At 32.0% G+C, this 23887-nt stretch overlaps 5 protein-coding genes across 10 annotated transcripts; 2 read left to right on the top strand and 3 right to left on the bottom strand.

Moving 5' to 3' along the window:
- Positions 1–895: 895 nt before the first annotated feature.
- Positions 896–8438, bottom strand: numb (NUMB endocytic adaptor protein). Of its 6 annotated transcripts, XM_075729478.1 has the most exons (8): positions 7833–8438; positions 6497–7748; positions 4010–4221; positions 3869–3946; positions 3481–3802; positions 3019–3408; positions 2613–2954; positions 896–2546 (listed from the first exon to the last, which is right to left on the bottom strand). In XM_075729478.1, exons 2-8 carry the CDS (start codon positions 7041–7043, stop codon positions 1681–1683), a joined length of 2757 nt encoding a protein of 918 aa, XP_075585593.1. In that variant the 5' UTR covers positions 7044–7748; positions 7833–8438; the 3' UTR covers positions 896–1680. The 6 variants fall into 6 exon arrangements, with proteins under 6 accessions (XP_075585593.1, XP_075585592.1, XP_046914378.2 ...); XM_075729477.1 differs by having other exon boundaries at positions 3019–3802; positions 7833–8285; XM_047058422.2 differs by lacking the exons at positions 6497–7748; positions 7833–8438 and adding an exon at positions 4605–6177.
- A 2499-nt stretch (positions 8439–10937) lies between these two features.
- Positions 10938–13423, bottom strand: PNPase (polyribonucleotide nucleotidyltransferase 1). The gene is made up of 2 exons (XM_047058426.2): positions 13210–13423; positions 10938–13139 (listed from the first exon to the last, which is right to left on the bottom strand). Exons 1-2 carry the CDS (start codon positions 13353–13355, stop codon positions 10961–10963), a joined length of 2325 nt encoding a protein of 774 aa, XP_046914382.2. The 5' UTR covers positions 13356–13423; the 3' UTR covers positions 10938–10960.
- Positions 13424–13603: 180 nt separating this feature from the next.
- On the top strand, positions 13604–17638 carry Ctf4 (Chromosome transmission fidelity 4). Its single transcript, XM_047058418.2, has 5 exons — positions 13604–13803; positions 13869–13986; positions 14056–14213; positions 14275–16153; positions 16210–17638. Exons 1-5 carry the CDS (start codon positions 13709–13711, stop codon positions 17470–17472), a joined length of 3513 nt encoding a protein of 1170 aa, XP_046914374.2. The 5' UTR covers positions 13604–13708; the 3' UTR covers positions 17473–17638.
- On the bottom strand, positions 17477–20900 carry LOC124495099 (WD repeat-containing protein 43). Its single transcript, XM_047058425.2, has 7 exons — positions 20467–20900; positions 20083–20381; positions 19765–20019; positions 19586–19706; positions 18294–19520; positions 18116–18229; positions 17477–18053 (listed from the first exon to the last, which is right to left on the bottom strand). Exons 1-7 carry the CDS (start codon positions 20719–20721, stop codon positions 17628–17630), a joined length of 2697 nt encoding a protein of 898 aa, XP_046914381.2. The 5' UTR covers positions 20722–20900; the 3' UTR covers positions 17477–17627.
- Positions 20872–23878, top strand: Ns4 (Nucleostemin 4). Its single transcript, XM_047058434.2, has one exon. It carries the CDS (start codon positions 21292–21294, stop codon positions 23305–23307), a length of 2016 nt encoding a protein of 671 aa, XP_046914390.2. The 5' UTR covers positions 20872–21291; the 3' UTR covers positions 23308–23878.
- Positions 23879–23887: the final 9 nt, after the last annotated feature.

Here is a 23887-nt window from a genome sequence, read left to right on the forward strand (position 1 = left end):
ATCATCATGATGAGATAATCTCATCAATAAAAAAAATTTTTTTTTTACCTCTACATTACATTATTATTCAATTATGTAAGATTTTGTATTTGTGTAGCCTAACACTACAACAATTGCAACAAAAATGTGTCAACAACTACAATGTATCTGTGTGTATATATATATTAACAGGTGCATTACATCCATAACATAAAAAGCAACAGGTGGGGCGTTATTAGTATTTAGTAAAGTAAAAAAAAATTGATTGTTGAACAACAGATGATTTTGCATAGCAATATTTTTATAGACATTATGACTATAGAAATGAATGATTATATTGCAATAGTGTTTTTTTTTGTTGTTGCATCGATCAGATGCAAACAATAATGAAATGAGCCAATTGTTTCATTGAAAATATATTTACCTTACCATACAATAAATATATGGACATTTATTATTACAACAATTTTCTCTCTCTCTCTCTCTCTCTCCTCTCTCTATGGAGGAAAAACGAGTGAAGTGTTTGCCGCCGTTATTGTAAATGAAATTATTCAATGATAATTGATTGAAATGAAATTTTATACGAGTGTGTGAGTGTGTGATTAATCATCATTCATAATAAACAAAATTTCATTAAACGAATGTGCAAAAAAAAAACAAAACATTAACGGAAAATTTTTTTTTGTTTCCATGTATTCAACCAAATATGGAAACATTATCACCTTTTCTCTGTCTCACACTTTTACACAAACTATAGCGTGTGTCCACTGTTGAAAATATTTCGCAAACAAATACGATAATCAAATTGAATGGAAACTTTTTGTTTTATATTGATTGATGAAAATATTTCAAAAAAAAATCAATTTACGGGAAAATTTTTTGAGAAAAAAAATAAATAAATATAAACAGAAGCCACTAAAATAATTCAACGTTTTTTTTTAATTATAATTATTATCATCATCATTTCAATTCAATTAATAATTATCAATCTACAAATATATTTATAAATAATAATCATAATCATAATCATCTTGTGGATCAATGAACATCATAATTCTAAAGATAAACAAAAAAAAAGAATCTTCATGCAAACATATATTGTGGATTGAAAATGAAAATTTACTATCTCGAAAAATGAAAAAAAAAATTATCCCCACATCATCAACGAATATATATAATATATGAATAAATCAGAAAGTATAGTATTATAGTAAGGACGGACAGGAATAATTTTCAACAGGTTCAGAGGCTGGCTACAATACTGGAATGAATTTTTGTTTTTTATCCAACTTGATTTTGAAAGAAAAAAAAATTTCTTTTGACACCAAAAAAAAAATATAGGGAAGTGGCGAACAATATTGAAACAGAGAGAATGAGACACATGCACGTAATAATTTATCACCTGTATATTTGTTTGTGTATGTGTGTGTGTTCGATACATATTTGGATCGCTGAATAAATGAATTTTCCAAAAGAAGTGGAAGGAGAAAAAGTGGCGAAAAAAATGTGAAAATATTTTTGAGTAAAAAGAGAAAAAAAATCCACAACCATTAGTTTCAATTTGAATGATTTTGATGATGATGAATGAATGAATGAATCATCTAATGATTACGATTTGATAATGGTGATAATAAAGATTTTTTAACTTTGAGAACAATATCTAGAAATTCGTACAATTCGTATGATTCATTAATTTGAAAATTACATTGATACTTCAAAAGCTTTAATCATCTGTCGATTTGTGCTGGTGCTGGTGGTAGTTGTCGTCGTTGTTGTTGTTGTTGTAGCTGTTATAAAAGTTGATGATGACGATGATACATCTGTTGTTTCGGCAGTTTCTAACATTGTTGAATTCATTGGATCGAAAGACTTTGTTTTGTTTGTATTATTGTTATTGGTAATGTTAACATCATTATTTCCAAATTGTGATTGACTTAGATCAAGAAATGGATTCGTACTTTTGAATATTTTTGTGGTTGTTGTTTCAGCTGCCGTTGTTGTTTTATTAGTTGTCGTTGGTATTACTGTTGTTGCCGATGTTATGTTCCAATCATCTGAAATTGTTGCTGTTTCTAGAAATGGATTCTTTGTATGGTTGGCACCATTGATTTTATTGTTATTAATTGTCTTCGATGATGATGATATGCTAAAATTTGTTGATATTGGCACTGTTGTTGTTGTCGTCGTCGTTGTTGGATGTTGCTGTAGAATTATTGTTGCAGGCGATTCTGTTGATGATGATAATGAAGATGAACAAAAGGCCGATAATGACGTAAATAAAGGCGATGATGATGATGGTGGCGGTGGTGGCGCACAAACTTGGGGCATTTGATCCACAACTGCAGGTGGAATCAATGGCAAGGTCGTCGTCGTTGTTGTTGTTGTTGTCATAGAGGTTTTTATTGAACCATTCAATGATGATCCAGAACAAGCAGCTATTCCTGAATCTAGACTACCAGTATTTAATTGATGACTTAAATTATCTGATTTTTGATCCATATTTTGTTGAACCATCGTTGTCGTCGTCGTCGATGAGGATGTGGATGGTTTGTTCAAAATCCATTGATCTATAAATTATTAATTACAATGAATTATTAGATTGAAATGTTCGAGAAATTCAAAAACAAACAAACCGATATTTGAAAATGAAAACAATGAATTAGCATCTTTGACCAGATGATTTAGACCGGTACCATTTGATTTGTTAATGTTTTGCGCAATGGATGATTGTAGTGTAGCTGGTGGTGAGAAATGAGATTTGCCATCATCGCTTAGACCAATTTGTGAAGTCAATGGCCATGTTGTTTGATCATCATCATCAACATCATCATCATTTTTAGCACTTAACAAACTTAAACCTTGTGATAATTGTTGACACATGGCTGCTATGATTGCTGAGCCTGAATCTTCAGCCTTTGTTTCTGACACTATCGATTTATCAATTATCGATGGTGATACTTCTTGGATTGGCGCCACTTTATAAACGAAAAAAAAAACAAACTCGAATCAGATATTTTTCATTCAATTTTTATAACCTACCAGATGGTGTTAATGAAAGTTTGTGCAAAAAATCCGGTCGTTTTGTTTCCATTACTGGCTCTTCAAATGTTGCTAAATCTAATGAATGAGCACGATTACGAATTGGAATGTTGTTGTTTACATTTGTATCCAATGGATCAATAGTGCTACCATTGGATTTGGTGTGAGAATTAATAGGCGACGATGTTAATGATGATGATGATTTTAATGGATCATTTATAGACGAATCGGTCAATGAATTTAATCGTAATGAAAGCTGTCGTTTAAACGGTGATGCATGGTTTAAAGGGCCACCACGTAATGAACCTTGTCGTTGAAGTAGGTTTGCCGTTGCATGTGGTCTAGCCACTGCATATGGATTATGTACTGGTTGTTTCACTGGAACAGGTTCTATTGCAATGAAAACAAAAAACCAAATTATTAAATTTATATATTCAGAAATATCATTTAGAGGGAACAAACCAGATGGTTTTGCAACTTGTGGATCCTGTAAACGTTCCGTAATTGATGATTGTCGAAATGATCCAGTACGGGTGAAATTATTTGCATCTAAAATTGCCGATACAGATTCTTTATCCCGTTTTTGTTTACGTTCCAAACAAATATTGAACGCACAACCAACGGCATGACTAAGACGTTCACCAGAATCTTTGGTTGCATGAAAACCATGACACATCCATCGTCGTGTAGTACCATCACGACAAATGTAGGAGAATCCACGTTCATGGCTTCGATCCGGTGCACAGAATGATACCTTCTCAATGGTTTGATCAACAATCAAACCCTATTATTAAAAGAAAGGATTGAAAAATTAGAAAAAAAAATTCCATTAAAAAAATGCAAATCATACCTTGGTATCATCATCGACAACACGTATACCATCGCCGGTAACATATAATTGACCTTTGACGGCACGTCTTCTTGAATTCTGTAGTGGAATAAAAAAAATGATTTCAAATTTTTTTTTCGTTAAAAAAATTAATCCCCTTACCCTTAATCTGCGTAATGCATCTTCACATATTTGCATACCACGTGATTCATATACTTCAACACAGCCAAGATATTTTACTGAAAATACACAATTACCCGAACGTACGGATTGTTCATCTGATTGCCATTGATGTGGTTTCTGTGATTCGGTTATAATATCGGGTTTTTTCTTACGAAATGAATTTCGGAACGATTTCCGAAGTCGATCCATTACTAACCAAAATGACAAAAAAAATCCAATTTTATTAATAAAAATAATCTACGAATCTAGATGAATATCGTTTAAAAATCTGTTGACAAAGAGTTGTATATGAGAAAGAATGAAAACAAAATCAACTGAAATAATAAAAACTCACTACTGGAACATTATTATACTGAAAATAAAAGAAAAAAAACCTCCAAACGACACAGATGAATGGATCTATCGTTACTCACATACACACACATCCAATTCAGATAATCATTCGTAGACAAACAGACACACACAAAAATCGAATGTACTCCATAGGTAATAAATAGAAAAAAAAATTTAGCCACAATAATCGCACCGAAACACACACACACAAACACACCGATACACATAGACAATCTCCTACCTTTGAATGGAGGCATTGATGATGATGATTGTCGTTTGCCTTTTTTTCAAGGACTATGACAACAACAACAACAACAAAAAATCAAATAAGAAAATAGACTTTTTTTCTATTTTCTTTGTTCAAAATTATTCAAGATAGAGATAGAGATATTTGCAATAGCAATAGATGATGATGATGAACAAGAACGGGTTTAAAGTCTCAATTGTAGCGGAAATGATCAATTTAAAGTTTATGTGTCTGTGTGTGTGGTGGTTGGTTAATGAGTACGTTTGATAGTAATCTTTTGAATGAAAAAAAAGATGCAAAAATTACTATCAAAATCGACAACAACAACAACAATAACAATAAAAAAAAACCAAAATATATGAATTCCGTCCGTATACGGATAAACAATGTCATCATCTGTTTACCGTTATTAAAAAAAAAACAGAAAACGGAAAATCTAAATTTAAATCTAACCCATGAGAATGAGAAATAAAAAAAACACATCAGAACCGTTTTAATTCTTATAATTCTACCACCACCACCACCACATGATGATGATGACGATGATGATCATATAGAACACATACACACACAAGACAATAATGGAAATGAAACAAATAAAAATTAATTCAATTCTGTCAACAACAACAACAACAGCAGCAGTATTATGATGATTACACACTAAATAGAATTATCATGATTATAATGATGATGACAATGACAATTTTCTAAAAAAAAATGAAGGAACTAACCAAAAACACAACTACATAATGTGATTTTTTCCCCGTTTGTTGTTGTTGTTGTTGTCAATCGAGATTTTTGAGATCCTGCTGCTACCGCTACTGCTGCTGCTGTTCTTCATAGTTTTCCTTGTAATAATAATAATGAAATAATGATGATGATGATGAAAAAAAAAATTTTTTTGGTATTCTCTTTAAGCCTGGTGCAAAAAAAGAAGAAAATGTCATAGATAGATAGACAACATATATACAGACTATGAGCATCCGTCATTATTATTGTCACATTGCAAAATACCAAAATATTCCGTACACACACACATAGGTTGATGATTCATTGAATTTTTTTTTTTCATCTACACAGGCTATTAATGAAAATGTTTTCATCATGAATGGGTCGAATCACGAATCGATAATCATTATCAATCAATCTTATAATAATGCAAAAATGTTGCAGGAGTATGATAAATTAACCTAGAATTAGTCTAAAGGTAGAGCTTACAAAGTAAATTTTTTTTTTTCTGAAAAGTAAAAGTTAATTTAAATGAATGGAAATTAATTTCCGATCGATTAATACAATCTCTCTGTGTATGTCTATGCGTATAAATTCACCAAACAAGATAATTATGATTCAGAGGGAAAAAACAACAACAACAAAAAAAATGCACGATGAGAAAAAAATTCACACACACACACAAAAAAAAGCCAGGTGGATCATTCGATAATAAATCTAGATGCTGAGAAAATGAAAAGGATTCTTTTACATTTAATTTTTCTAGATAAAAACGACGATGACGACGAGTCATAAGTAGATTTAGAAATCAACAACAACAACAAAAAAACATGGATTATTTCTGCATCATTCATGTTTGCTTGCTTGGCCTATTTCATTACATCTCTCTCTCTTTCTAATTTCTCATTTTTTTTCCATACTATCATCATCTGGATGTCAAGAGGCCAAGATTAGATCGGCATATTATCACATGGATATATCACACAATGATGATGATGAGAAAGGTAAATACTCCATACACACACAACAACAAAAAAAAATAAATCTGACGCATACAAAAAGATTTTGTGTGTGTGTGTGTGTATTCCAAAAATGGTCGTGTGTTTGTGTGTGTGTGTTACACATTCATGGAAAACAAAAATCCTCATTTTTCTTACCAAATTTTTCCCGATGATTCGACGAACGTTTACCAGTATTATTTGATCTTGGTAATACTGGTGTTTGATGATTTGGATGCGTATTGTGGTTATTATGATTATTATTATGATGATGATGATGATGATGATTTGATGTTGATGGACCACTAATGCTAATAATACCATTTGATGATTGTGTATTGCTGCTATTATTGATTAGATTTGATGATGTTGATGGTAAATGATCGGTTGTAGCCGATATTCCAATTCTAGAATTCGTTGTAATATTTGTTGGCGTTGTTGAATAATCATTTAATGGTTGTTGTTGATGATGATATTTATTATTCTTTTGACGATTATTATGTTTACCGCCCATATGAAATGATCGTCGTATTGATATGTTACGCATCGATAATTTACGTTTAAATGGTCCATGTTTTATGCTGACAAATGTATCTGGATGATTATTACCACCATAACCACTATTGGTCATGCCAACCAAATCACAGTTTGGCCCATCTGATTGATTTCTAAATTGACTATGTAATGTTGAATTTTTATGACCCATGTTGGATGATGATGAATTTTTTCGTTGTTGTTGTTGTTGTTGTAACCAATAAAAAAATGAAAGTAAAATAGTAATGACAGCAACAAGAACAGCTGCAAAAAAAAACGCCAATCTCTGTTTTTTCAAATCAATCGTCGTAATGAATTTTTTCAACAAAAAAAAATGGAATGAAAAGCGATGATTGCACTAAATCAATAGAAATCACACCATACGTTTGATCATCCAACAACAGCAAACCAGGTAGTAGTTTGTATGAAGATGTTGTTTTTTTTCAGGATTAAGAAATTTATTACTTCACACAGTTGTTGTAATTTTTTTTAAAAAATAATCATCCAGAAACTCTAAAATTAGACATTAGAATCCAACATTGAGGAAGTAGACACGATTGATGATGATCAATTTATTCATTGGAGCCTGTGTTTTGAATCTTCAAATCATCATCTTCATAACAACAGGAGGTTTTTTTTCATTGAGTAGACACGATGTATATATGAAATGTTAATTTTAGATGATTAAAATTACAAAACAAAAAGGGAATCTTCATCTTTTTTTTTGTTTCTTCATCAAAGTTATCATCGATGCACAGACACACACACACAATCAATCAACAAAACAAAACAAAACAAAAAAAACGAATTCCAATTATCTATTTTTGGTTCTGGGATTGATGGCAAACAAAAATCAATGTTGAAACAAACGGGAAAACTAAAAAAAAAAAGAAAAAAAACAAAAAAAAATTAATGGAGAAAAACAAAAACAAAAGCAAAGCAAAGGATTAAATTGGATTACCAATTAAAAGATGTACAGTAGTAGTAGTAGTAGTAGCAATAGTAGAAGGAAAAAAAATTAATTTACATGATTTCATCATCATCATCATCATCATTATCTTGACCTTTTTTTCAATTTTTTTTCTCAAAAAAAAGTGATGGCACCCACTAATTTCTTTGTATATATATAAGTGAAAAGATACAACGCCCAAACATAGGAAATTTAATTTTTTTTTCTGTTCACATTACATAACCATATAGCCTTATGTAGTAAATTTTTTTTTTTTAAATGACCATCATCATCATCATGATAAACCGAAATGTCAACTTAGTGTTTGTGTGCGTGTGGGCAGACAAAAGAAAGTTGGCATTCAAAAAAAAAATCGGGTTGGAACAGACACACAGCACAAAAAGGAGACAATTTACGTTTTTTTTTCATTATTTAACAAAATATTCAACAAATGTGTGTGTTTGTGTGTGCAACACACATCACACCTAAAAAAAAAATTTTTAACGTGCGATTAATGGCAAAATAGAATGAAAATAAAATAAAAAAAAACGTAAATGTCGTCATTAGATAGATAGGTAAACACACATTCCATCAGCCAGCCAGCCAACCAGTCAGCAAACATTGCAACCTTGATATTTTTTTTCTCTATATATTCAAATCTTTTTTTTTCGCCAAGTTACCAGATGCATAAATCACACACACACACACACACACACACACACACACACACACACACACACACACACACACACACACACACACACACACACACACACACACACACACACACACACACACAGATAGATAGATAGACCGAAAAAAAAATTTTCGGTATTCGATGCCATATGTTGGCCACGAAAACTAAACAAAAAAAAACAACAAGGAAACCAAATCATCAACTGAATTTACATACGGAAATGATAATCTTCTACTAGTATAGTGTTTATTATAAAAAAAGAAAGATATGTTAAACATTAAAAAAAAGTGGATAATAAATAGACAAACAAGCAAAAGTTGAATAAATTGGAAATGGAAAAATTTGCAACCACAAATTGGACAACTGGAATGAATGATATGTGAATTCACTTACCATCAAATGTTTCTTCCATAATATTATTTTACTATTGATAATGATGATGATGTGGATGCCACATGGATCAATGTATTCGAACCAAATGAAAAAAAAAATTTTCACAATGCAAAATCAATATTATTGAAAGGTTGAAGAAATGGAATGATGAATTTTTTTTTTTTTTTTTTTGATATCTTTGGTGGCTTAGAGAGATAAACGTTTTTTTTGGTTCTGCAAATTTCAATCAATCCATATATAATTCATATATACGAAAAAGGCACCAAATTCGCATGAAGCCTTTTGGTTGTTTCATATCATTTCAATTCTTGATCTAATTGATTGATGAGAATGGAACAATGTTATGTTTCCACAATTCATGAGATTAAAATAAAATCTATATATAGATAGATCACAGCCAAGTGATTTTATTTCTGGTGAAAAAAAAGATTCTGGATAGAAAATTGAATTTCTTTCTAGCTGGAAAAAAAAGATTGACGTAATTTTCAAAAATGCACAACCGAAAAAAATGGATTTGATTGAGAAGTTAAAAAAAATATAAAACACAATCTTCTGTGTTTCACAACCGTTGGGTGCAGAATGACAAAATGAATTTCTTCAATTTTTTATCATTTCATTCCAGTGATTCGATTGATGACGTTGTTGACAAATATTTTTCATCACATGATGATTATTCTTTGTGTTTGTATAAAATGTTGATCCATGAAATCGTAAACGAAATTGAAATCGAATCAATCAATCAATCAATCATTTATTGAAACTGTATATATGGTGACATTTCAATTACCAATATAACAATGAAAAGAGAAGAGAAAAGAAAAAAAAATTGTATTTATATAATTAATAATTTGGAAACATTCGGAACAAAAAAAAAACTTACCCGAATCAAATTCAATGACATTCAGAATTGGTATTTTATTCTTCTTTGAAGATTTTTTGCCTTTATCATATATACGATAATTTATATCTGTTGTTTAATGCAGATTCAAATACAGATAGAATGATGATGCAGATTCGAGCATAAACACACACACACACACAGATCTATCAACGACCAATAATCAGTTTTTGGCAACAACAAAAAAAAAACAAATGCAATCAACGTTTAAATGATTATATCATCATCATCATCATAGTTTTCATTTCGAACGGCAACCGAATTGATTGATTCAATCGAATCGAAACGAAACGTAAAAACATTAGATTCAGATGATGAATCCTATTATTATGCAGAAGAAGGATTGAAACACACACACACACATACAGACACACTTTAAGAAAAGAGAAAAAGATACTTGTGAGTTGCAGTCAAATTTTCGAATGATGATGTTGATGATGATGATTGAATTGCAATAATTGCCACGAAAAAGAGATGATCAAGACAACAACAACAACAACAACGAAAAAAAATGGACAGCTTTAGGTGATGTTTTTCTGTTCTTTTCTTCTATAGTGAGTGTTGTCGATGTCGATGAAGAAAATCAAGTTTTTTTTTTGTTCATATCGTCATCATCAACAGGATCGTTGCCTTATTACTGTCTTCATCATCTTCAAAGATTTGTTGTTGTTGTTGTTGTTCATTAGATTCATTGTTTAGAAGGCAATTCAACCATTACACATGAAGAGAAAGTAAAAAAAAAACCTCGATTGATTCGATCCAGAATTACATTGAATTTCATTGTCCATCATTAATCATCAATGATTTTTAGAAATTGAATCTTTTGATTCAATGATCCTTAACATAACAAAAAAAAATAATGATGAAATAGATGCCTCCCCCACCACACACACACACACAAAACGTTTTTTTGGATGGATAAAAAAAAGTTCAACTGTCAAGCGCGCTTCCTCAATCTCCTTAAGAGTTGTCCAGTCCATCCATTGGCAGAAGCATTTGGAATTGAATGAAAAAACCGAATTGAATTTTTGATATCCATATGATGAACCACTACCAATTCTGTGCTCAGTTTACAGTATTTACTCGCATTTAAAATAAACAGTGAAACCTTGGTTAATTATTTATCATCAAAAAAAAAAAAATTTTATTATTTTATTTAATAAAATTCTTCACTTGTGATTCAAGTGCTTGTAACACTTTTCTTGATATTCGTATCTGGCCAGATACTGGATCACGACCAAAATATTTAACAGAAATCTGGCTACCAACATCAATATCTAATGCAGATGGATGATCAACTTTTCGAAGGTCTAATTGTGATAAATGTAGAAACACTGGTTTCATTGCCGGATGTAATTGTACCATAATACCATTATCATTGATCTCGACAACTTTACATTGATAGATGGCACCGAATTCCAATTCCGGTACATTAGGTTCATGAAGAATTTTTTCAATCAATTCTTTTGCCTCATTCATTGCCGATTCATTTGGCGAAAAAATATTGAATTTATCAATATCTTCTAAATCTTGACTGATACTGACACCAGTTTCGGCCATTAATTTTTTCGCTTGTGACCAACCGACACCAAGAAATTTGGAACGTAAATTAATCGGTACCTGTATCCGTTCAACCATTGGCATTGTTTCTTTGGGTTTTTTTCTCGGTTCCATTATGACATTATTCATTATGTTCAATATATGACTTCGTGCTTGATTAGATTTTTGTATAGCTTCATAAAGTATTTTGAATGATATACCTTCTTCTAGTTTACAATCCATTTGTAATGCCGTGAATGCTTTTCTTGTGCCGGCAATTTTGAAATCCATTTCACCAAAAAAATCTTCTAATCCGCTGATATCCGTAAGAATAATATGTTCTTGTTCTTGATTTTCATCGTTTCCAATTTTCGGTGATTTCAGAAGGCCAATGGCTACACCTGATGCAGGTGCAGAAATATCAATACCAGCATCAAGTAATGCTAAACTACCGGCACATACACTTGCCATTGAACTAGAACCATTTGATTCGAGTACTTCACAAAGTAATCGAATGGTAAAATCACGTGTTGTTGGCGAATCATTAGGAATGATTGGCCGTAATGCACGTTCAGCTAATGCTCCATGACCAATTTCACGTCTTCCAACTATACCGGATCGACCTATTTCGTTGGTAGCATATTTTGGAAATTCATAATGAAGCATAAAATTTTTTTCTTTGATTCCATTAATTAATGCCGAGATGTTATCAGCACGCCATGTAGAATCTTGTGAATCTATTGTAGTCGTACAAAGCACTTGGGTTTGTCCACGTTGAAACAATGCCGATCCATGAACTGGTCGAAAAAGATCAACTTCACAATGAATAGGTCGAAGTTCATCCACCGTACGTCCATCACAACGGATGCCGGTTTTTTGAACCATTTGAGCATATATCTGTTTGATCACAGTAGTAAAAGCATCCTGCAATAATTGTGACGTATCATCGGCGAATTCTTCATTTAATGTTGTCATAACTTGTCCTGAAATTTCTTTTAATGCTTGATCACGTGAAAATTTATCATGTGAATGATTGGAAAACACATCCAATATTCGTTGTTCGGCCAACATTCTTATAGCTTGGAAATGTTGCTCATTAGGCATTGGAATCTCTTCCACACAGCGTTTTGGTTTTCCTATTTCTTTTTGTAGTTGACGAATATTTTGTATGATAATTTTTGATTCTCGTATTGCTTTTGAAATCGATTTGATTAAATGTTGTTCCAATACAGGTTCATTGGCAAATGCTTCCATCATAAGAACATTTCCAGTTTCAGTGACAGCCAATACAAGATTCATACGTGCATCATTCATTTCTTTTCTAGTTGGATTTGTTATGACATCATAATTTTGATCCAAAGCAACACGTACAGCTCCTATCGGACCATTCCATGGAATATCTGAAATGGCCAATGCAGCTGATGCAGCATTGATGGCCAAAATATCTGGATCATTTTGACCATCTAATGATAAAATATTACAAATAATTTGAGTTTCACCAACTAATCCACGTGGAAACAATGGCCTAATCGATCGGTCAATAATTCGTGATGTTAGTATTTCTTTTTCACTGATGCCAGTTTCACGTCTTAAATGATGCATCGGAATTCGACCAGCTGCAGCGGCTTTTTGTCGAAAATCCACTGTCAATGGAACGAAACCAGCGGATCCACCAACTTTGGTTGGTGATATTCCCACCGCTGTAACCATAACATTCGTATCACCGATCGTACAAACAGCTGAACCATCAGCTAGTTTGGCCAATTTACCGGTAGAAATTTTCAATAATCGACTATAAAATTTGAAAAAAAACAAATGATTAAAATGAATAAAATTTTGAAATTTTTCATTTGATAATTTGCCTATTACTGAATTGGAATCGAACTTCATGGCCTCGATTCGAAGACGAAAAATTTTGCCATCGTTGTCGACAATTTTGTTTGATCAATGATGTGATAAGAATTTTCCATACATGTTTCTGTTGTCTATAATGAAACATGACGAACATTAATGAATTAATTTAAATAAATTGATAAATTGATCAAAAAAAAAAATTTACATTGAAAGAATCATAATTCAAACAACATGGTCTGGCGAAAAAAAAAACATTATTCGAACACGCCATCTGATGTGCGGGAAAATTTTTCGGATAAAGTTTGTCGAAATTCAAGTGGACGAAAAAAAGTTCCATGGAAAAATTATTTTTTTTTCATTCACACTGTGCTGTATCAATATATTGATGATTTTGGCGCCCAAATGAATTGCTTTCAGTGTCAAGAAAATATCATCATCATCGACTAATTTTGGTTTTATATTGTGATTGATCATCAAACAATAAAAAAACCAAACGTACACATAATCATGACTCAAGCAATTGAAAAGCAGAATTTAGAATTGGATCTTCGTTTTGCTCATATCGATGGCCATACTGAATTGGATTTTGTTCCAGATAAAAAGTAAGAATTGAATCTTTGAAATTTCAATAGGATATTTTTTTTGTTACCAAATTCATATTCGATAGTGCAATAATAACCATTGGTCGTGATTGTGATGTACGACTTTGGTCATTAAATCCCGATGATTATGGTGTACAATCATCGTTTCCAATTGAAGATTTTCCATACGCTGTTTTGGCTACTGTATGTTGGATTTTTTTTTAAATTTGTAACTGATTCTAAAGCAAAAAAAAAAACACTAATCATTTTTAGAATGATCGAGCATTTGTTGCATTAGAAAGTAATGCGGTTAAATCATTTCAATTGGATGAATTGGCCGGCGAAGATGAACAAATGGTCTGTCGTTTTACATCGAATGCCACTTGTCTTTCATTTCATTTGGATCGTGAACTTTTAGCTGCTGGTGCTGGGTGAGTTTGTTTTTTGAATTTCACTGGATTTTTTTTCAAAATTCTCCTCATGTTTTTATAGGGATTTTTCCATTAAGCTAGTTAATCTTGTCAATCAATCAACACGAATTCTGGAAGGTCATGAAGGACCAATTCTTAGTGTATCTATTGATCCATTACGTAAATATTTGGTCTCTTCATCATGTGATGGTTGTGTTTTTCTTTGGAATATTGAAACGAAAAAAATTGAACACAAATGGCCTGCATTGTTGCCTAAATCAAATGATTTTAATAATTCAAAAACATTGTGCAGAATATGTTGGGAACCACAAATTGGTCAATTTATGGCCATTCCTTGTGAATATTCAGTTCAAATATATCGACGTGGACAATGGGATGTTCCAAGTACGGTGCTGAAACATTCTTTACTTACTGATCTGGTTTCCATCGTAACCATTTCTATGGATTCTCAATTATTGGCTTTATCGTTTGGATCGACAATGGCTATATGGAAATTTGATCAGTCATTTCAACAATCCCAAACCGTTACAATGAATCCGATTGCAACAATGAAAAATGGTGATAATCGAATAACTTGTGTGAAATTTAATCCAAATGATCGGAATCAATTATGTTGTACGGATGATAAAGGATCATTGTTGATATTGAAAATTCAAGATTCGAAAACCAACAATAAATTTCAATCGTCATCATCATCATCATCAGCAGTTGTAAGCAGCAAACAAGTTCCATCATCGAAACCACAAACACAAGAGATCGGACAAACAACGATAGATGATATATTGGCCGATATAGATTTGGATGATGATATGATTGATTTAACAGAGAAATCCAAGCCTAACCTTTCAAAGGTCGCAAGTTCTGTTCCTTTTGGTGATTTGGATGATGATGTTCCAGAATTGAATATCGATTTTCCAATGGATCGAAATGCCCCCGCTACTCCAGCTGATGATATGGATGAGCCTGATGAATTCGACATCAGTGCCATCAAATCTAAATATGAGCCGATAATTTTTGGTGATGATGGTGATACTGTAAAACTTAAAAATAATACAGAATCTCATCAGTTAACGGCAGGAAAATTGAACGCCAATTCAGATTTGATTATCGATGGTTATCGAATTACCGGATCAGATCTGATTCAATTATCTCGAACTGCCCGTTCATATCAGGCACCAATTCGACAGGCGCCATTTCAATCTGGTTCAACACCGCTACATTTTCAAAATCGTTTTATGGTTTGGAATTCAGTTGGAATCGTTTATGCATATAATTCCGATGAAGAACGTTCAATTGATGTGGAATTTCATGATCTTACATTTCATCATTCAATACATATGACCAATATGTTGAACTATACGATAGCTGATTTATCAACCACATGTCTATTGTTGGCTAGTAATGGTGATGATCAAGAAGATGCGGCCGATCCTTTGGATCAGCAAAAAGCACGAATGTATTGTATGTTATTCAATACATGGGACGAAATGAAAGAATGGCAAGTTACACTGCCACAGGAAGAACAATTTGATTGTATTACTGCTGGACAGACATTTGTTGCTGCCGTTACTAATCTTCGATATCTTCGTGTTTGGACTATTGGTGGTATACAGACAATGATTCGCTGTGTTGATGGTCCATCAATCAATCTATCTTCATTTGATAATTATCTTATGCTTCTATATCATCAGGCATCACAACATCCCCAAGATGGTCAATCAATCAATTGCATTGTATTGAAAGTTGATCATCGTGGTCGTACTCGTGCTCATATGATTCCACAGCCGGTTCCGGTTGCTTTATCACCAAAATCCACCGTATATTGGGCTGGTTTCACCGATGAAGGTACACCTTGTGTCGTTGATTCTGATGGCATTATTCGTGTTTATAAAAATCATTTCGGTTCTGGATGGTTTCCGATTTGTGCTACGAAACAACAGGTTTGATTTTTTTTTTCATTCGAAAATATTTTTCATCATTTTTTTTCTCTTTTTAGGCTAATGGAAAATCAGACAATTTTTTCATCATTGGTCTGAGCGAAATTCAATCACAAATTCGTTGTATCTATTGTAAAGCTTGTCGTTATCCGGATACGGTTCCAAAACCTACACTTACCATTTTATCATTACAAATTCCATTATGTGAACTTGGCGATGATCTCAATGGTGGTTCTACGAAATCTAAATATGAAGAAGAATGTATTCGTAATCGATGGCTTGGTTCATTGTTGAAACGATTATCATTGGATAATTATGATGTTGAAGATTCATTGGATCAATCAGAAAAACAAGTGATCAATTCATTGATTAAATTATTTGCATTAGCATTGGGTGCTGAACGTGAATCACTGGCATTGGAAGTGGCTAGATTATTGCCAAATAGCCAAGCATTGGAAGGTGCTGTACGTTATGCTGAACGACAACGGCATAGAAGTTTAGCAATGAAATTAGTCGAAATGATACAAGAAGGTGATGATAATGGAAATAATGATGATGATGATGATCAAAATTCTGATGTCGAATTACAAGAGCTTATGACGAAAAAGAATGCTGATCGATTACGAAAATTATTGAAAGACAATTGTGATGCACGACAAGATTCAGCCAGTCTGATATCATTGGCAAAAATTGATCAATCAAACAATTTATCAAACCATTATACATCAGTGAAACCTAAATCATTGAGAAAATCCACCACGGAACCAGAACAACGTACTAACGGACCGATTACGATCATTTCCGATGACGATGATGATAATGATCAAGATGAAGACGATATATTACGACCAAAAAAGTTAACAATTTCGGCAAATGAAAAAAATCCATTCAAAGTTCGAAATCATCAGAAAAACAATTCATCGAATCAAGGAAAACGTAAACAGATTGAAGAATCCGATGATGATCACGTCCACAGTGGTGACAATGATGAGGATCAAATTATAATCAACAATGATGATAACGAAGATCTGGAATCTGTAAACAATCCAGACACAGACAAAGCTTTCCACTGTTATTATAATGAAAAACGTTTTGAAATATTTGAAAAACATAGTGGTGAAGAAATACTCAATGAACAAGATTTAATTGAAATAGCAAAACAACAATTTAGTAAATTATCCGATAAACAACGTTCAAAGTGGATGAAAAAAGCTGCTTCAACTGTTGCCAATGTCGTCAAAAAGAAACGTTCAAAAGCCAATGAAAATAGTGAAACTAAAACGAACAAAATTACAAATTTTTTTGCGAAAAAATCCTCTTAGAAACAAACAAACAAAATTTTCTATTTTATTCAAATTTTTCCTCGCCAAAAAATTTTACATTTTCAAATTTAGCATTGTTTTTTTTTAGAAAATAAAATTGTACAATTTGCTTTTTAAATAATAAACAATTGAACTCGAAATTAAAAATAAAAACTTTAATCATCATCTTCTTCATGATTGTTTTCATTCATTTCATAGTCTGAAATTTTTCTTTTCCTTTTCATCGATGATTTTTGCTCATCATCATCGTCATCAGCATCGTCGTCGTCGTTGTCAGAATCTTCAATTTCATTCGTCAATTCATCTTCATCATTCGATTCGTCGTCATCATCATCATCATCATTGGATAGTTCGTCTATTTTTTGTTCAAGTTCAATCATATCATCATCATCATCATCGATTTCTTCCATAAGATCTTTATCATTGATTGACATTTGATCACCAATATTATCGCCATCGTCTTCATCATCATCATCATCCATATCTGATAATTCATCATCATCCGAACTTTCCGATTCATATGTCAATTTCGGTTTTGTAAATGATAATTTTCTCGTATCTTGAGTATCATCAAGTTTTGCCTGAAAATAAAAAAAAAATAAAATTTCAATTTTTTTTTATTACCAAAAACCAAAATCATTACCTGTGACAAAATCAGATCAAGACGACCTTTTAATTGATAACATTTTTCCAATGAGGCAGTTTTGGCTTGAATTAATTGTTTCAATGGAAGAAATTTTTCAGCACTGTTTGGCATCTATATATTTCACAATAAATGAATGAATGAATGAAAAAATCAATGAAATGTAAAAAATATTTACCGTCATTAGATATGAAAATCGATTCCTTAATAAAAATGTAATCCATTTCAAATAGATTGAATATTGTTGACCAACACCACTATTTGATCCACTTTCTCTTTGGCTCTGTTGGCCAGAAATCAATCCTTTTTGTAATTGATTCAATAATTTTGGTACATGTTGAATGGGCAATTTTTTCACCGTATTCATGATGATTGTATCCGTATGATCAGTCTGCAGAACGGTTGATAACATTTTTCCATCATTCGATTGTAATCCCTGTACTAATACATTGACTAAACTTTCGGTACCCATTTGTTGTTGTTGTTGTTTATTCGATTTCAAACGTCTATTTCGTTTTTTCCGTTTCGGTATATAATGTTGCCGTTCATTATCATCATCATTATTTGTTTCCATTAATTTAAGTTGTTCATCAAGTGTTAATTCAGATTTTTTGTTGCATCCAACATCACTGTTTGAATTTGATTTTTTCAATTTATTATTATTATTAATGTCTTGTTTATTATCGGTGGAAGAATGTTTTTGTTCATCTTCGCTAAGCATCATTTCATCATCATTATTATTTTGAGAATCATCACCATTTTCAGTGATAACACCATTGAATAATGGTTGATGAGCTACCATACCAGCTGGTCCTATCACTGTTGTACCATGTTCTGAATGTTTTGCACTTTTGATTTTTATATTATTTTCAGATTTTATGATTGAAACATTCTCTAATAATGGCCGTGGTAACAGATCAATCGATTTCAATATGGATGGATCTTTGATGATTGTTGCTTGATTATTATTAGAAGCCAATGGTAATGATGATGATTTTTGTTGTTGTTGTTGTTCTTGACATAATTTTTCACATTCATAAATACTAATACATTCAAATATGGGACGATTTGTTGTACCATATATGGTTTGAATATGGATTCTGGAATTATCTTTCAACTGTGGTGATTGATGATTATCATTTGTATTGCCATTCATTATTTTTGATGATTTTCCCTTTAATTGATTAGAATCAAGATAAGCATACATATAAGGAATTTGACGTTCAATTCTTGAACGTTTATTCTGATTTTTTGTTGGGCTATTATTTTTCTTTGAATCAAAACGTGTTTGAATGTTTAATCGATATTTCGGTGCAATTGGACCTTTGGTGTTTGATGCCAATCTGATTGTTTCTTCAAACATATGAAAATGACCACTTTTAGATACCGATAAAATATACAGAGACTAAATATCAATCATGGAAACGATTATTAATTATTAAAAAATTATTTCATCAAAATTTAGCTTACATTATCAACAACAGTTTTGGCAATTTCAAGTGAAATCGGTTCATCATCAAGTAAAAAACTGGCTAATGAATTTGATGCTTTATTCTTTTGGGAAGAAACTGGTTCTGGTTGATCTAATTTCCTATTTTTAAACAATGAATTAGGATTTTAATTGGAAAATGATTGAGAAACACACATACCAAAGGTTTATATAACGATCAGACACTGCCGATGACAATAGATAGACATCTATCGTTGATGATGATGATGAATTAATCGTCGGGAACAAAATTGGCCGCAAAAATCGTATCTCATTCGAATGTCCACTAAATGTTTTGAGCAATTGTTTTTTTGGCCAATTCCACCATTTCAATTGATTCGATCCAGTTATTATATTTTCATTGTCCAAAACACAGATTGATGTTGTCATTGAATTAGGATCAAGCATTGTTTTACTAATGAAAAAAAAAAACCAAAAATTATCAAAATCAAATTGTCAATAGTTATACAATATATACCATTTAATTTTCGATTCAATTATTGACCATTCAATTATGAATTTATCTTGTGAACATGAAAACAATGAATCCATCAATGTCGACGATGATGATGATGATGATGGCCAACATAAATCATTTATACGTTCAGTATGGCCAACATCAATAGATTTTTTATGATCATCATTGCTTAGTATCGAATGTATTTCATTCTTATGAACACTAAATAAAAATATTGTACCATTTTCAGTGCCCATTGCTAATAATGACAATTTTTTCAATTCATTCACAGCAACATTATCATTTTTTGTCGGTGTTCCCTAAATTTTTTTTTCCAGAATGAAAAAAAAATGATCAGCACTTGCAAAATTCATTCGACAATTCTAATAGAATAAATAAACATACATTAATTTGATTATTAATCATTGGATAATAATCTGGTGGCCATGAAATTTTCGTACAATTTGCTGACAAATGTTTTGATGGTATATATTGTGCCACAATATCCGATGTTATTGTATCCCAAACATTTAATTGTCCAGCCAATGATGCCAATGCAAAATAATGGCCACATGGTGATATTGACATTGGACATTGTTGCATAGTCAAATAATCATCACCACCATCAACAATATCAATCTGTCCAGTGTTGTTAGTCATATTGAAACGCGATTTTAATATATTAAATTATAATTAAAATTTAAAACAATTTGGCAAAATTTTGCAAATTCAAATTAAAATTATCAGGAAATGAGAAAAAAAAATCACAAACATGCGGATCATCAGAAACAACAGGCAGCATGCGACGACAGTATCAAGCATCGTGTATGTATGTGTGTGTGTGAGCTCATCATCACTGTTCTTTTACTTGCTCTCGTGGAATGATGTATGTATGTATTATCCACACACACGGCATGCATGCATAATAATTCTGGAACGATATTTATGAACAGAGTTCTGGATTCCCCTTTTTTTTTGTTCTCTCCCTCTCTGTTCGTTCGTGTTTGTTTGTTGATGTTTGATTTTGTGATTATGTTGATCAGGTAGCTCGGTTAAAATAAAAAAAAATCCTGATATCGATAACTACGACGACATTTTTGTCTTTGGTTTTTGTCCTATTTGTTCGATTTAATTATACCCGACAATATCGATTGCCGATCTATTTGTGTCAGTGAAAAAAATTTTTTTTTTCGTTTTCAATCAAAATAAAATTTGATTCATGAAAAAAACATGCCACAAGGAAGACGTAAAGTACCATTTTCAAATAAACAGAAAAAAGCACAACTTCAAGCAAAACGTGAGAAAAAGAATCGTCAATTAACGACAACACAATTAAGACGTCCATTCGTTAGTGATGATGGTGATATTGAAGATGAATTGGATGATGAAACTTTTGGTGGTACTATAGATGTAAATGACCATTTTAGTCCAAATCAATCATCAGGTACAAGTAACAACAACAACAATAATAATAATAATGTTGAATCCAATACATCAACATCGAACGATAATATGACTGATCCGAAATTTTTATTGAATCGAATAAATGCGATAAATACACAACGACATTTAAGTACGACCAGTGATGTCAATCGTTATGCATTACAATTTTTCAATGAAACTGATCAGGAAATACGTGAACGTAAAGAACGTGCACAACGACCCTTACCACCATTGGATGAATCGAAAGCATTGGTCTGTTCGGTAGAGGACATGTTTGGTGAACAATCATCATTATCAAATGATATTCCTGTTACGGATCTTGATATGCCTAAACGGCCACCATGGTCATCAACAATGACAGTCGATGAATTATATCGTAAAGAAAATGAATATTTCTTATCATATTTAACGGAAATATTTTCCAAAAGTCGTACATTGGATAAACCAATAAGCTATTTTGATATGAATCTGGAAACATGGCGTCAGCTATGGCGTGTGATTGAAATGTCTGATATAATTCTATTGGTGGCCGATATTCGTCATCCAATATTTCATTTTCCACCATCATTATATCATTATGTTGTCGATGAACTTGGTAAAGATATGATACTCGTATTGAACAAAATTGATTTAGTTGATGCCGAATTGGTGCTTGCGTGGCATGAATATCTGAAAAATCGTTTTCCAAGGCTAAATATTTTAGAATTTGCTTCATATGCTGGCATGAAAGTACGTGCATCATCTGGTAAACGAGTGGGAAAACTTCGAATGGCTGTTCGTGGTGCATTAGCATTACAAGAAATGGTAGCCAAAATCGTTGGTGATCAAGCCGATCTAAATTCTTGGCGCCGAAAAATCGAATCCGAACTACATGAATGTGAGAATGTTTCATTGGATGATGATTCTTCATATTATGAATCTGAAGACGATGATGACGATGGTAAACATTATGGTAAAAAGAATCAAGGTGCTAAAAAAGCTGGAGTGGAAAAATTGGCTGGAACCATCGTAATGGAAAAAGCGGATAGTTCATATTATCGTCAAGATCAACGATTCAAAGATGGTATCGTCACTATTGGTTGTGTTGGTCATCCGAATGTAGGAAAATCATCGTTGATGAATGCATTGTATGGTAAAAAAGTTGTCAGCGTTTCGCGAACACCGGGTCATACGAAACATTTTCAAACGATATTTCTCACCGATAAAGTACGACTCTGTGATTGTCCCGGTTTAGTTTTTCCATCACGTGCACCAAAAGAACTACAAGTTTTGATGGGTTGTTATCCAATTTCTCAATTACGTGAACCATATACAGCTGTCGGTTATATGGCTCAACGTATTAATCTTGTACGTTTATTACGGCTACAACATCCAGATGGTGATACTGAAAATATTTGGTCCGCTTATGATATATGTGAAGGTTGGGCCGAAAAACGTGGTTTCCGTACTGCCCGAACCAATCGACCTGATATATATCGTGCCGCTAATAGTCTACTTCGTATTGCATTAGATGGCCGTACAATTTGTCTGGCATTTCAACCGGCCATCTATCAAGAACATGGAAAAGATTATTGGTCATTACATCAAGATAAAGAAAAAATTGAAGCCATACAAAATCTAAAATTTGTTGTAGAAGAACAATATAATAAAAATCTAAATCGTGGTACACATGGACAAGGTTATGTTGATAGTCATGCATCAAGTGTTGAAGCCGATGTCGATGATGATGATGATTCCGGTGATATCATATCGACAGCTAGTAAATTTGTTTTACTTGAAGTTGATGATGTTGAAGCTGAATGAATAATAATAAATAAATTTGATAAATCATCGTCATCATCACCAATCAATCAATAATTTTGAATTAAGATAAAAAATGTTGATAGATTTTTTTTTCTATTACTGTAAAGTCAGAGAATAAAAAGTTGTAGACAAAAAAAAAATTCGAAATATCACAACATTTATGTACGTGCTATATGATTGACTATTGTAACACTACTTCCTTGATTATGTGTTTATCGATCGATCACATTCGAGTCATACTCATACACAACACACCCAAAACATTTGAAATGATGCTCATATAACACACACACATTCTATTCGAATTCTATTGTAATTTTGTAATACCTTATTTCTCGTCGTAATGGCTGCTAATATTCATCATCATTATCATCATTCATATAATTTGTTTATTTTTATTTCATTGATTAATGATTGATTTATTGATTGATTGGTGATGATGATTGAGAAGAAAAAAAACGATGTTTTTGTGAACACACCGACATGTCTAGAAATATGTGTCTCCCTCTATATAATCTAATTATTATTATAGTTGAATATATAATTAAAGAGATGATAATTTAAAAAAAAACGAATCTTT

The sequence above is a fragment of the Dermatophagoides farinae genome, chromosome 3 (assembly GCF_024713945.1).
Source record: "Dermatophagoides farinae isolate YC_2012a chromosome 3, ASM2471394v1, whole genome shotgun sequence".
NCBI classification, from domain to species: domain Eukaryota; kingdom Metazoa; phylum Arthropoda; class Arachnida; order Sarcoptiformes; family Pyroglyphidae; genus Dermatophagoides; species Dermatophagoides farinae.

Bases quoted from the DNA above. Each gene is read 5' to 3' on its own strand.
- numb (XM_075729477.1), bottom strand. From the start codon at position 7,043: ATGGGTCATAAAAATTCAACATTACATAGTCAATTTAGAAATCAATCA. The intron at 3,947-4,009 runs GTAAGGGGATTA...ATTCCACTACAG, and splicing joins ATGCATTACGCAGATTAAGG to AATTCAAGAAGACGTGCCGT. The intron at 3,803-3,868 runs GTATGATTTGCA...TTTTAATAATAG, and splicing joins TTGTCGATGATGATACCAAG to GGTTTGATTGTTGATCAAAC.
- PNPase (XM_047058426.2), bottom strand. From the start codon at position 13,355: ATGTTCGTCATGTTTCATTATAGACAACAGAAACATGTATGGAAAATT. The intron at 13,140-13,209 runs GCAAATTATCAA...CAAATTTTATAG, and splicing joins CGATTCCAATTCAGTAATAG to TCGATTATTGAAAATTTCTA.
- Ctf4 (XM_047058418.2), top strand. From the start codon at position 13,709: ATGACTCAAGCAATTGAAAAGCAGAATTTAGAATTGGATCTTCGTTTT. The intron at 13,987-14,055 runs GTATGTTGGATT...AATCATTTTTAG, and splicing joins CATACGCTGTTTTGGCTACT to AATGATCGAGCATTTGTTGC. The intron at 16,154-16,209 runs GTTTGATTTTTT...TTCTCTTTTTAG, and splicing joins TTTGTGCTACGAAACAACAG to GCTAATGGAAAATCAGACAA.
- LOC124495099 (XM_047058425.2), bottom strand. From the start codon at position 20,721: ATGACTAACAACACTGGACAGATTGATATTGTTGATGGTGGTGATGAT. The intron at 19,707-19,764 runs GTATGTGTGTTT...GTTTAAAAATAG, and splicing joins GATCGTTATATAAACCTTTG to GAAATTAGATCAACCAGAAC. The intron at 18,054-18,115 runs GTAATGATTTTG...TTTTATTTTCAG, and splicing joins TTGATCTGATTTTGTCACAG to GCAAAACTTGATGATACTCA.
- Ns4 (XM_047058434.2), top strand. From the start codon at position 21,292: ATGCCACAAGGAAGACGTAAAGTACCATTTTCAAATAAACAGAAAAAA.